This window comes from Mus caroli, chromosome 9 (genome assembly GCF_900094665.2).
Source record: "Mus caroli chromosome 9, CAROLI_EIJ_v1.1, whole genome shotgun sequence".
NCBI lineage: Eukaryota > Metazoa > Chordata > Mammalia > Rodentia > Muridae > Mus > Mus caroli.
The window spans coordinates 41,263,666-41,276,477 of NC_034578.1; the positions used below are offsets into that span (position 1 = coordinate 41,263,666).

The 12,812-nt window shown below is 50.6% G+C and overlaps 3 protein-coding genes across 11 annotated transcripts in view; 2 read left to right on the forward strand and 1 right to left on the reverse strand.

Annotated features, from left to right (window-relative positions):
• The first annotated feature begins 467 nt into the window (after nt 1-467).
• On the forward strand, nt 468-6,528 carry Slc37a4 (solute carrier family 37 member 4). 8 transcript variants are annotated; one of them, XM_029481918.1, is made up of 10 exons: nt 469-553; nt 1,828-2,181; nt 2,798-3,030; nt 3,344-3,587; nt 4,038-4,196; nt 4,387-4,472; nt 4,958-5,071; nt 5,244-5,306; nt 5,610-5,748; nt 5,976-6,528. In XM_029481918.1, the coding sequence occupies exons 2-10, from the start codon at nt 2,034-2,036 to the stop codon at nt 6,191-6,193; spliced, it is 1,404 nt and encodes a 467-aa protein (XP_029337778.1). In that variant the 5' UTR covers nt 469-553; nt 1,828-2,033; the 3' UTR covers nt 6,194-6,528. The 8 variants fall into 8 exon arrangements, with proteins under 8 accessions (XP_029337782.1, XP_029337778.1, XP_029337777.1 ...); XM_029481917.1 differs by lacking the exon at nt 469-553 and adding an exon at nt 642-1,035; XM_029481920.1 differs by lacking the exon at nt 469-553 and adding an exon at nt 642-1,035 and having other exon boundaries at nt 5,839-6,106.
• Nucleotides 6,529-7,312: 784 nt separating this feature from the next.
• On the reverse strand, nt 7,313-10,960 carry Trappc4 (trafficking protein particle complex 4). Of its 2 annotated transcripts, XM_021171706.2 has the most exons (5): nt 10,570-10,960; nt 10,253-10,427; nt 8,882-8,985; nt 7,970-8,096; nt 7,313-7,735 (listed from the first exon to the last, which is right to left on the reverse strand). In XM_021171706.2, exons 1-5 carry the CDS (start codon nt 10,742-10,744, stop codon nt 7,657-7,659), a joined length of 660 nt encoding a protein of 219 aa, XP_021027365.1. In that variant the 5' UTR covers nt 10,745-10,960; the 3' UTR covers nt 7,313-7,656. The 2 variants fall into 2 exon arrangements, with proteins under 2 accessions (XP_021027365.1, XP_021027366.1); XM_021171707.2 differs by lacking the exons at nt 8,882-8,985; nt 10,570-10,960 and having other exon boundaries at nt 10,253-10,388.
• Nucleotides 10,961-11,146: 186 nt separating this feature from the next.
• The window catches only part of Rps25 (ribosomal protein S25), a 3,036-nt gene continuing 1,370 nt past the window's right edge, over nt 11,147-12,812 (forward strand). The window contains exons 1-3 of the mRNA XM_021171708.2: nt 11,147-11,255; nt 11,486-11,581; nt 12,171-12,354. Of these exons, the coding sequence (XP_021027367.1) occupies nt 11,253-11,255; nt 11,486-11,581; nt 12,171-12,354 (283 nt within the window). The 5' untranslated portion in view covers nt 11,147-11,252. The remainder of the gene's footprint in view (nt 11,256-11,485; nt 11,582-12,170; nt 12,355-12,812) is intronic.

A 12,812-nucleotide genomic window follows, 5' to 3' on the forward strand; every position in this document is an offset into this window, starting at 1 on the left:
AAAAAAAAAAAAAAAAAAAAACAAACGAGAGGGAGGGGGAGGGGAGGGGGGAAAGGGGAGACCGGTCTCAAAGGAAGTAATATTCCAGGCTGTCCTCTGACTCCACACCCACGGTAACACATACACACCCAACACATACAGACCACATGACCATTAAAAAGATTTTAAAAGAACTCGAGGTTTCGTCGGAATTCTGCCTTTTAAATGATGAGACTATATTGTTTTTTCTCTGTTCCGACTAATCTTACCACGAATTAAAACTCTAAATTGTGCTGACTTTATTTCCCAGAGAAAACAACATGCCTCTACAATTGAGGCAGTTTCCTGAATCTGCACCCTAACAGGAGGCACTCTATAGACACTGATCGACGAAACGTAATAGGTCATGTGGTGCTCAGCCTATAAGCGGCACTGTCCTTTCACTGGAAGCTGCTTGACAGGCAGAATGACGTCTCCATCCCAGGGTGGACAGTAGTCCGCCCAACTCTGTGCGTGCGCACCAGCCTTACTCGAGTCCCGCCCCATCCCACTAGGGGTTACCGCCTCCGTCCAGGTAGGGGTGGCATGCGAAGGAGGGGCGTCAGTGAGGGCGGGACTAGAGGGCAAGTCTGGGACCTTGGGGCTCCCCTGACTTCCGACTACGCCGGAGGCTGTCCGGGTGAATGCCTTTCCGGGATGGCGACAGTTCCACGGCCCAGGGACAGCGGTCTTGCAGATGCCGCGCCCTCGTGGCTGCAGCGCACAGTCTCTGCAGCTCTCTTGCTCCTGTCCCCAGGACCCGCAGTTCTCAGCCTGGAGTCGGGTGTCCCGGGTGGCTTGAGGACACGGGGTGCTTGGCAGGTGGCGAGCGGCGCCGCCTGCCCATCCTGACTGGCAGAGCCTAGGCTGTCAGAGCGAGGGGCCTCCCGAGGCTACGTGCAGTTTCTCTCGCCTACGCCTTGTGCTCCAGCGGCTGCGCAGCGGAGCAGAAAGCTGCGGTGGCGTGCTTCGGGGACTCACAGCCCCGCAGTACGGACCCCCTACTGATGTCGCAGGGTAATAGGGATCCAGAGGCAGTTCCAAGGGGGTCTCACCCAGACCTAAGCCCTAGGCGCGCCTTCTGCGTGTCACTGCGGGGTGAACTGAGGGGCTTGTCCCCCGTTTAATTTTGCAACTACTGCAGTTATCTCGCTCCTTATCTACTGTTGTACCTTGCACATTTCAGTGACAGAGGCTAGCCTTAGTGGAAAAAGAATGGGAAATTCCAGAAATAAACGATAGGCTTTAAGAAACTTTTACTATGGTGCCTCATTGTGTTTTATTATTTACTTACTAGGCCTAATTTATGTATTTACCGTTTACCACTGTGTGTATAAGGAAAGTGTATGCGCTGTTCACTACCACCATGAGGGGTTCAAGAAATATATCCCCCGATGAAGGGGATACCTATTAAGAAACTGTATTCCATTGTGTGCTAAGCATTGCGTGAAGGCTCAGCAGTGGGTGTGGGGTTGTTTTTAAATGGTATGTGGCTGATTAAATGAACCTGGGGGATAGGAACCGATCTAGTGCCTTTCACAATGTCCGGCAGCCTGGCACCGCAAACGAACCTGAGAGAATGAGAAAGTTCATTGACCAAGGGAGTAGGGCTATACTGAGAGCTTGCTCTGCTCATCCTACCCCAGCCTCCCCTGGGCTTGTGCAGACAAAAGTAATTAGGCTGAGCCTTTAATCACAGCTGGCTTCACAGGCAAGAAGACTTGGGAAAGGAGGGAAGGGCAAGCAGGCCTGGGGACCCTCTCCTCCCCTGGTTTGGCTCTCAGTAACCTGTTTTCTTGTCTCCCTCAGGACACTGGGTTCCCTGGTTGCTGCCCCAGGCTTAATGATTGTCCAGAAGGCGGCTATAAAGAGCCTGGGTGGAGGAGAGAGAAAGCGCTCAGAAAAACACAGCTCAGCAGATCCAGGCACTAAAGAGAGCTAGCTGCAAGCAGGAGCAGTCGAGAGTCTGTGGTCAGAAGTACTGGAGTGGGCCAGCAGGGCCAGCTTTTTCTACCATGGCAGCCCAAGGCTATGGCTACTATCGCACTGTCATATTTGCGGCCATGTTTGGAGGCTACAGCCTGTATTATTTCAACCGCAAAACCTTCTCCTTTGTCATGCCCTCCTTGGTGGATGAGATCGCTCTGGACAAGGACGATTTGGGTAAGCCGTGGCAGGGCAGGGTGGTGGGCTGTGGGATACACCCTTTGGAGTATGGTTTGTCCAAGCATGGAGGGTTTCAAGCTTGTATCAGGTGCAGAGGCTGAGCTGCGTGGGTGTGGGTGTACATGTGAAGCTGGTGTATATGCCTGGCACCCACACGTGCCCAGGAGGCGCTACTGGGAGTGGGTAGCAAGGTTTTCACACCTGTGCATGCATGCTGCACCTGCAGGTCACGGTGAACACTGGGAGAGTAGCACCATGATTTGATGTGTCCTGCCGTGCTACCCGTCAGGGGGAATAAGATCTTTGACTCTACTCTAGAGCCCTTCGCATTCAGACGTGTTTGGGCTTTTGGCGAGCATTCAGAGTGAGGTGGGAACTGCAAATTCCAGGGGAAAAGAAAGAAAGAAATCCAAGAGGCTGAGAAGGCCCAAGTTAGCCTGGGCCTGTGATGCACGGCTCAGCAGGCAGGAGAGTGTCAAATCTGGGAAGGAACCTGTCTCACCCTGCCAGGCACCTGTACACACCTGACCCCTTACCTTCCTCCGCCCCTCCTGTGCCTCTGCCCTGTCCCTAACCCCTCAGGTGTCCTGCTCCCTGCTCCCCTTCGCTGCAGGGCTCATCACAAGCAGCCAGTCAGCAGCCTACGCCATCAGCAAGTTTGTGAGCGGGGTTCTGTCAGATCAGATGAGCGCCCGCTGGCTCTTCTCCTCTGGGCTGCTCCTGGTTGGTCTGGTCAACGTAGTCTTCTCGTGGAGCTCCACAGTATCAGCCTTTGCTGCTCTCTGGTTTCTTAATGGTCTGGCACAGGGGCTGGGCTGGCCCCCCTGTGGGAAGATCCTGAGGAAGGTGAGTGCATCTGATGAGCCTGTGGGGGAGGGTACCCAGTGGGCACTTGGGACCACCTCTTCTTACACAACACTTCCACCCCTAACCCATAGCAGGTTCCTTAGGAGTTCCCTGCCAGCTCCTGCTGCTGTCGGGATATTTTAGGAGCATGAGGGTGGTGGGATCGGGTGGCAGATGAGGGACTGGGCTCCGCCAAGTAGAAGCACTCTTCCCTCATCCCTGTAATGTGAGTGTCTAGGTCTGCCACACTTGAGCTGCTCCTTCTGTGTGGCCTCTAAGCCAGGCACCTATTCTGTTCCCCTCTGCCTCACAGTGGTTTGAGCCATCCCAGTTTGGCACTTGGTGGGCTGTGTTGTCAACCAGCATGAACCTGGCTGGAAGTTTGGGACCTATCTTGGCAACGATCCTAGCCCAGAGCTACAGCTGGCGCAGCACACTGGCCCTGTCTGGGGCACTGTGTGTGGTTGTCTCCTTCTTCTGTCTTCTGCTCATCCACAACGAACCTGCTGATGTTGGACTCCGAAATCTGGACCCTGCCCCCTCCAAGGGCAAAAAGGGTAAGCCTCTACCAAGCTGACTCCTAGAGCACCTTCCTTTGCCCCTGGTTCCGCACGATTTTGTTAGGACTAGCCTTTGCCTTGCCCTGTGCTTGCCAATGGATGTAGGTGAAGGAATGGTAATGGAGATTGGGTGGGAGAAGTAAAGATTCTATCCTGAAATCAGCCAGCGCATCCTGGGTCTTCTCTGACAGCACAGATCTCTCCATTCTGGGTAACCCCCTAAGTTTAAGCAGTTTGGGTGCCTTCTTCCACCTGCACCGTCCTCATTTCCTTTCATTTGCATCGAGGTAGGGGAGAGGGAAGCAGGGCTTTGAGGGGGTGCCCCACATGAATCCTGGTGGTGCTCACAGCCTGTTCTGGCAGCTGGCTAATGAATGGTGGTGGTGTAGTGGGGGCAGGCCAGCAGGAGCAGAGCCCAAGTCCTAGCTGGCCTCTTCCCACCTTCAGGCTCATCAAAGGAGGAGAGCACCCTACAGGATCTGCTGCTGTCCCCCTATCTCTGGGTGCTGTCCACTGGCTACCTCGTGGTCTTCGGAGTAAAGACTTGCTGTACAGACTGGGGCCAGTTCTTCCTTATCCAGGAGAGAGGGCAATCCGCCCTTGTGGGTAAGATGAGTGTTTAGACAGAGAAAAGGGTGTACAAACCAGGGGCCAATGCAGGAGATGGGATCTCCACCCTTTCTCTTTTTCCTGAAGGCTGGGCATCCTTGGAGGTAGGTCTGTACCTTGGGATAACCTCAATGGGAAATACCTGTTCACTCTTTTCCCTTCCTCCTCCCCACAACTCCCCATGCAGGAAGCTCCTACATCAGTGCCCTCGAGGTCGGAGGCCTTGTAGGAAGCATTGCAGCTGGTTACCTGTCAGACAGGGCCATGGCGAAGGTGAGTGGGCAGGAGGAACTGTGAAGAGAGGCCCTTTGAGGCTTCCTCGCATGGCTGGGCCAGCCAGTGGAGATGGGAGTCCTAGCAAATGAGCTGGTGGGCATAGAGGGTAGACGTTGGGTGAGATGGGAGTGACTCCAGGTTTCTCTTGACCTGCCTTGGTGACCTTTTCTTTCCCACGAGACCCAGAATCTCTCTCCCTAGTTAGTAGGCTTCTCTGTCTCAAGAAAACTAGGGGTGGCAGTGGACTAGGTACAGCTCCCTAGCACGTGTTCCATGCCTGCCCCAAGGTGGAGGAAGGGATGTTGTGGAATTTGGCCTCAGAACACGGAGCAGCTCCCAGGGCCTCCCAGAGCTGTCTGGGTCCAAGAACTGTGACAGATTGCCAAAGACCTGTCAGCAATAGCCCTGCTGTGTCAGAGTCCAGGGGTGGGAGTGTTTTGCCCTGCTTAGAGGGCCTGATATGGCTGGTATTGTATCCATAGGCAGGGCTGTCTCTGTATGGGAACCCTCGTCACGGCCTATTGCTACTCATGATGGCTGGGATGGCAGCATCCATGTTCCTCTTCCGAGTAACGGTGACCAGTGACTCACCCAAGGTAAATAGAGAGCCTGGCTGGCTGAGAGGTACAAGGAGAGGAAGTAAGACATCCTCCTCTGGGCCCGCTCCTTCTCCCTTTGCTTCTGTTTGTACCTTATTCTCCCTCTTTGGTACTTTGTGTCTCGCCTCCACTCTGGGCCTGGTTTTCTTCTCTTTCCTCTGCTCTCTAGGATGCTTTCTGGACTCCTGTTCTTCATCCTCTGGCTGAGCTCACGGGCTTTACGGAGCATGAGGTGCCTTAAAGATATCTCTGGTTTTCCTCCTGGTCTGTCGCACTTTTGTTTCACCCCTATCTTGCCCTTAATTAGCCCAGCCTGCACAAAGTATGAAACAGCCAGCATCCAACTCTGAGGGGTGACTCTATCTCCCCTGTCCTTGTCCACCTAGACCTTTGGGGTTGGTTCATTCACTGTGGGGTGAGAATGGTTCCCGACTATGCCTTGTCTAGTTTGTTCCTGATGGCTAGGCTCTCTTTCTTCAATAGGCACCTATGGACACTCTCTAGTTCTCAATGCCCCCTCTCGCTCTTCTTGCAGATCTGGATCCTGGTGTTGGGAGCCGTGTTTGGTTTCTCTTCTTATGGTCCCATTGCCTTGTTTGGAGTTATAGCCAATGAGAGTGCACCTCCCAACTTGTGTGGAACCTCTCATGCTATTGTGGGACTTATGGCCAATGGTAAGTCCTTCACTGCTTTGCTCGGGCCTATTAGAGGCAGAATGCCTCCCAGCTTAACCCTCACATGTGGCTCACCACTTCTCCCCGCAGTGGGTGGATTTCTGGCTGGCTTACCCTTCAGCACCATTGCCAAGCACTATAGCTGGAGCACAGCCTTCTGGGTGGCAGAAGTGGTTTGTGGAGCCAGCACAATTGTCTTCTTCTTGCTTCGAAATATCCGCACCAAGATGGGCCGAGTATCCAAGAAGGGAGAGTGAATAGAGTCCTCGCTATGGAGCATCCCCAACTGCAGCCTTACTGGCGGGACACGGAAAGGAGAGCGGCTGCTCTGGCTAACACAGAACCTTTACGTTTCTGTGTCTCCACTGTCTCTCTGAACCTCCATGGTGCTGCAAGTTACCAGTGGCTAATGAGGTCCCGACTCCCCATCCCATGCTCTATTTAAAATGATGACGTTTGGTTCTAGACTCCATCAGCTTCTGTTTCTACCTTCTGGCAGACAGACAACTCCTGAATTCAGGGCGTCTCCTATACCCTTCTTCTCCTAGGTCCTTATCTCCTAGTGAGGTGAACCTGCCTCTGCAGCTGCAGAGTATTAATGGCCTGTGGTTTCTGCCGTACCCCAAGGCTTCTTGGCAAGGGGCAAAATTGTTGCCAATACCTCAGTCCCTAAGGGAGGAGAGGAGTCCACCACTCTCATGAATACCCTGGGACAAAAAGAGAAGAATATAGAGGGCAAACCGACTTGTATAGATTAATAAAGCTAGATTTGATACTAAACAGTCAGTGGCTCATCCTTTCAAAGGGAGACATAAACTAGACAAAGCTTTTCTTGGGAAAGTATTCTTACCAGTATCTGTTTTTTCCACCCCCAAAAGGAAAGACTTTTCTCTGGAGTGAGACAGCAGAGGTATAGATGAACCTTTGTTGTTGTTTTTTTTTTTTTTTTTTTTTTTTGAGACAGGATTTCTCTGTGTAGCCCTGGCTGTCCTGGAATTCACTTTGTAAACCAGGCTGGCCTCAAACTCAGAAATCCACCTGCCTCTGCCTCCCGAGTGCTGGGATTAAAGGCGTGCGCCTCCACGCCCAGCAGATGGACCCTTCTAAGTACAAGCTCGGCATGCAGCTAACGCTGTACACTAGGTTGCAGGTAGGTTAAATAGCTTTAAGGAAGGGGGCTCTGAAAGCATGGGTCCACACTTAGGCCATCTGTAACTGGCTCGAGAGCTCTGAAAAACAGGTATTTTATAATTTGCTAAATTCTGTAAGAGAATAGAACAGAACGTATACCACGGGGTCAGAGATCATACTGAGATAAAATGTAGCTTGATTTCAAGTGCAAGTAAATAAGTGTCCCATCATCCACCACGGCCACCTCAGGCCCACAGAGAACCAGCAGCTCTGGGGCCGCCTCTAAGGCTCAAGAGTCACTATCCCGCTAGTTTGTCTAATGAACATCGTTTGTGTTGTTTTCTAGAAGACAGTACTTTATATTCACAGAATGCCCTTAGCAGTTCTGCCTTCCCCTCCCCTGCCTTTCTCCCAAATGATCAGTTAGGAGAGAAAACACTAAAACAAAGGAATGTTTATTACAACATTGCTAAGCCAGTTTCCTCCATAAATAAATCTATACAGAGTAGGACTGTGATATATACAGAGGGGCAGAGAACACAGCATTCGAGCCCAGGATCTGTCCCCATCACCAGGCTCAGTGGTCTACCATTTTCTTTTTTATTTATTTTTATTTTTATTTTTTTATTCTCTCTCTCTCTCTTTTTTTTTTTTTTTTTTGGTCTACCATTTTCAAGTATATTACCAAGGCTGCTGCAATAGGACCCTCACCGAGTAGACACTGCAAAGCCCTCTGGAGCACGTCTCAGAATTTAGGGCGTCCAATCCAGGTTCATCCTATGACCCAGGTCCAAAAGTGCCAGCCTTCTCTGCCACCTCTAGAGCTAGCTTCAGGTTTTGATCAAACAGCTCGCATCTAGGTCAGACCCAGAAGACAAGAAACTGTGAGGGATGAGACTTCCACCACAAGGGTAGAGGCAGAATCGGTAGGAATAACTTGAAGAACATGAACCTAAGGAAACCCTGTGTCCTCAAGATAAACAGAGCTGGTCACTACTATCTTTCCCTAAAAGCAGTACTTGGTCACACTTTAAATGACTTGGGAGCTAGCACAAAGCTTTGGCAGTATCTGGTGAATGGGGCTACCTACCTGATAGGCATTTCCAAGGAGTAGAATGGATTCTTGAGGGCAAAGTCTGAGTAAATTTCATAAATTTTTCGGAGAAGAGAATCTATTCCAGCTTGCCTAGGGTCTGCCAGGACCACAAACTTGATCCCTGGAGAAAAGTCAGGAACAGTAACCCAAGGACAGAGAATGCATCAAAAGCCATTCTGTATTTTTGCAGCCCCTTCAGCATTATAAACTACTATCATAAGCCCGTTTTTATTTTGTCCTTACTGCCACATAAAGCAGCGAACAAAGGAGGCTAGAGATGGGGTGACTTCACTCTCACTGGGTGACAGAGTGTCCAGATTCAAGATCAGCTGCCACTTTCAGACTTGCAGTTCCTCTGCAGAAATAGTATTACTGAAGCCAAGCTCTGGGGGCTCAGCTATCCACACCAAGGACTGAAGCAATTAAGTAGGATCCAAAGGCCATGTCTACTTGGCTTTCAAATTTGATTTAGAATGCACACCTTCCGAAATGTGAGAAGCCTATCAATCGACAACCAGGGTTGAGCTGGCTGATACAAACAAAATCAGCCTTGGACTAAAGAGTGGCTTTGGGGCTGGGCAGTGGTGGCGAACGCCTTTAATCCCAGCACTTAGGAGGCAGAGGCAGGTGGATTTCTGAGTTTGAGGCCAGTCTGGTCTACAGAATAAGTTCCAGGACAGCCAGGGCTACACAGAGAAAGAAAACCTGTCTCAAAAAAACAAAAAAGGAAAAAAAACAAAAAACAAAAGACCAAGAGTGGCTTTGTAAAAGTGGGTGTGTTGTACACGTGTGCCCAGGAAACCTGACACCATCCCTGTTGTTTACCTAAGCTTTCTCGGGTCAGTCCCTTGGTCCATACTGGACCAAAGTGCCCCGTCTACCCCTATGACCTCTGTAGGCACATACCTGTCAGTGTTTGGAAGCAGTGCAGTTTGAAGGTGTCTGTTTCCAGCATCTCAATGCCTGAACTGCCCTGTTCCGGAGATAGCTGGGAACCAATGGCAAAGAGCCTGTATGCAAAAGAGGTAAAGTTGGGAATACACCATGTGACATGAAGGGAAAGTCCTCAACCTTTTCCACTCAGGTACCCAATCTTTGGAGGAATTCGCTTTCCAGGCCAGTCAGGAGAAATACTGTGAACAGTCTAACAAGAATGTCAATATTTCTTTTAGGTTCATCTCCCTTCTGTACACATTATATCTTATACACTTTGCTACAAAACATTGTTTCCCTAAGATTTATTTAATTTTTATTTACCATCTCACTTAGTCACCTGGTGACAGAGAAGTCACTCCATCTCTAGCCTCCTCTGTAGGCTGCTTTATGTAGCAATAAAAACTAAAAATGGGCTTATGGAAGTGTATGAGTGTTTTTGCCTGCACAGATGCATGTGTACCACATATGTGCCTGGTGACTATGGAAGCCAGAAGAAGCCATCAAGTCCCTTCCAATAGGAGTTGATTTGTGAGTCACCATGTGGATGCTGGCTCTCTGCAAGAACAGCAAGCACCAAACCATTTCTTAAGCCCCAAACTGAAACATGTTATACTAAACGTGTTAGCTAAAGCCAACATGCTACGGAATACGTATCTTATTAGCTCATGGGTATTGCTAGGTCAACACACCTTACACTACAGGCAGTCACAGGAAGACTGACTTTCTTTCTTTTTTTTTTTCCGAGACAGGGTTTCTCTGTGTAGCCATGGCTGTCCTGGAACTCACCCTATAGATCAGGCTGGCCTCGAACTCAGAAATCCGCTGGCCTCTGCCTCACAAGTGCTGGGATCAAAGGCATGCGCCACCACGTCCGGCTACAGAAAAACTTTCAATGTCCACTTAATTTAATTATCTAACCGGCGTGGTGGTGGTGGTAGTGGTGGTGGTAGTGATGGCACATGCCTTTAAACCCAGCGCTTGGAAGGCAGAGAGAAGTGGATCTCTGAGTTTGAGGCCAGCCTGGTCTACAGAGTGAGTTCCAAGACAGCCAGGTCTACACAAAGAAACCCTGTCCACCGCCCCTCCCCCCAAATTTTTTTTTCAAAAATTCAATTACCGTATGTTAATGATGAAGAAACTAGGGTCAAGAGGACAAGACCTGACTGGGCAAAAATCAAACTACCTCAAACCTGGCTATAGTTGACATTTCTTCATAAAAAGAGCTCAGCCACTTAAAGAGGTACAAAGTGATTGTCAGTACACAAAAAAACACTTTAGCCGGCCTAGAGACAGATGCACTAGTCAGAGGAGGAAATGTTTAAAAGGGGTAGGGAAACTTACGAGTGGAACATCGAGGCCAGCATAAGCTTTTCGTTAGAGGTAAGGCGGGGTCGGCCGAATCGGATGGAAACTGGGTAATTCGCAGGGTTACCCAGATACTCCAGCACTTCTTTCCCGTCGGCCGTGTACTTGCCATTCACGTCCATACCATTGATGGCCAACACTGCATGGCCCACTACAAGAAGAGTGGCTAAGGATCAGAGATGGCCCGGGCCACTTCCAGCCTCGCTTACTCCCACTCCCATTCTTTCACTCCCACTCCCACCCTGCACCAGCCCACTTCCGCAGCGCCGGCCCCGCCCTCGAGCCCGGCCCACCCCGGATGCCGTCGCGCTGGCCGAAAGCGACCAGCACGCGTTCGTCGTGCAGTTTCAGCAGCAGGTCCAGCGGGTAACTGAAAGTCTTCTCAGCCTCAGCCCGTGGCGAATAGCTGTCCCACTGGTAAATCAGGCCGCCGGCTTTGTTCACCACGTACACGCTAAAAATCGCCATCACTGCGCTACGAATAGGGTGCTACGATCCCGCCCCTTCCAGGCGCTCCAGTCCCGGAACTGGTGTCATAGCCTCGCCTCTGCTATCCCTCCTGCGGCCCTCCCCCTTCCTAAAGCGCACGCGCAAGCCAAGGCCCCATAGCTTTAACAAACACATTTCTGGGAACTGGCCTACTGTATTTCTCAGGGACAGAGAAGAGAATTAGTGGCTGTTGGGTGACCCGCGGCCTACTGTATTTCTCAGGGACAGAGAAGAGAATTAGTGGCTGTTGGGTGACCCGCAGCAAAGTGCAGCAATTTTACGACAAGTCTCAGAGTTTGCAGGTTGGAAGCCACGCCCCTATCCCATCCCACAAGAGGCGGAGTTTAGCCAAGCCGTGGCCCCATCCCTTGCCCCGGAAGTACTCTCTCGAGGCAGAGGTTTCTGGGATTGTTGGGCCACCGGGCTTCCTTTTTTTCCGACATCTTAGCGAGGCTGCTGTGGTCCGCACGACTCTCTGAGCTTCGCCATGGTAAGGCCCGCGAGGGTTGACCAGTGGGGTTCAGAGGGCTGGGCGGTGCTGGGGGGAGGTGGAGGCGACCCTACACGGACTGCTTCGTGACCGGCGGGCCTGCCTCTCCGGGCGGCTGCCGCCATCGTGTCCATGTGCTCCGGCGGCGGCGCCTGGGTGGGTGAAGGGTTGCAATCGGGGTGCATGGGACCACCATGTGACTGGCCTGCATTCCCGTTTTCTTCCCCTAGCCGCCCAAAGACGACAAGAAAAAGAAAGATGCCGGAAAGTCGGCCAAAAAGGATAAAGATCCAGTAAATAAATCTGGTGGCAAGGCCAAGAAGAAGGTAGGCGATAGCTATTTGTAATGGGAATCTGTGGAACCTGTTGTGAACTTGTGCTGTAAGTTTTTCCCCAGATACCGAATTCTAAAATCATACTGTTGACTATTTTCTCTCTACTCATTTTTTTTACAATTACGGTGTCGTAATTCTTTTATAAAGTAGTGGTATTCAACCTTCCTAGTGTTGCAACCGTTTTTAAGATGGTTCCCCTTGTGACCACCTGTCGGGAAATTACTATTTTTGGTTTTTCAAGACAGGGTTTCTCTGTGTAGCCCTGGCTGTCCTGAACTCACTCAGAAATCTGCCTGCCTCTGCCTCCCAAGTGCTGGGATTGAAGGCGTGCGCCACCACTGCCCAGCTCATGAGATTATTTTTGTTGTTGCTACTTCATAGATAGTTTTGCTACTGCTATGAATTGTAATGTATATGTCTGGTCTTGAGGGTATCTGATAGCGACTCCAAAGTTGCCAATGCATTAAAGCCACGAAGTCTCTAATTTCCCTGAGATGACCGTGACAGAGCTTTCTCAGATGCTTGATGTTGGGGAGCAAAGGGCTGGTACTGACTGGTTCTCATTTGTTTTGATGAGCAGAAGTGGTCCAAAGGCAAAGTTCGGGACAAGTTGAACAATCTTGTCCTGTTCGACAAAGCGACATACGACAAGCTCTGTAAGGAGGTTCCGAACTATAAGCTTATTACTCCAGCCGTGGTCTCCGAGAGACTGAAGATTCGTGGCTCCTTGGCCAGGGCAGCCCTTCAGGAGCTCCTTAGTAAAGGTAGGTGATGAGCCTTGTTCTTACCAGTGCATTGTCTTGTTGGGAGCAGCGTGACTGGGAAGACTTGTGAAGGGTAGACTGACTTCCAGAGTCTTAAGTTTTAGTCACTTCAGTGCCCTGCATTCCTTTGCAATCCTTGAATTCCTGGCCCTTTTTATTTATTTTTTGTTTCTCCATTAATTGGGATTAAAGCCGAGTACCACCGTGCCTTGTTACTTTGGAATGCCATCTCACTATGTTGTCCAGGCAAATTATTCTCCTGCCTCTGGTGTTTTGGCCATGGGTTTTTGGTTTTTTGTTTGTTTGTTTGTTTTGTTTTTGTTTTGTTTTTCGAGACAGGGTTTCTCAGTAGCCCAGACGGTCCTGGAACTCACTTTGTAGACCAGGCTGGCCTTGAACTCAGAAATCTGCCTGCCTCTGCCTCCCAAGTGCTGGGATTAAAGGCATGCGCCACCACG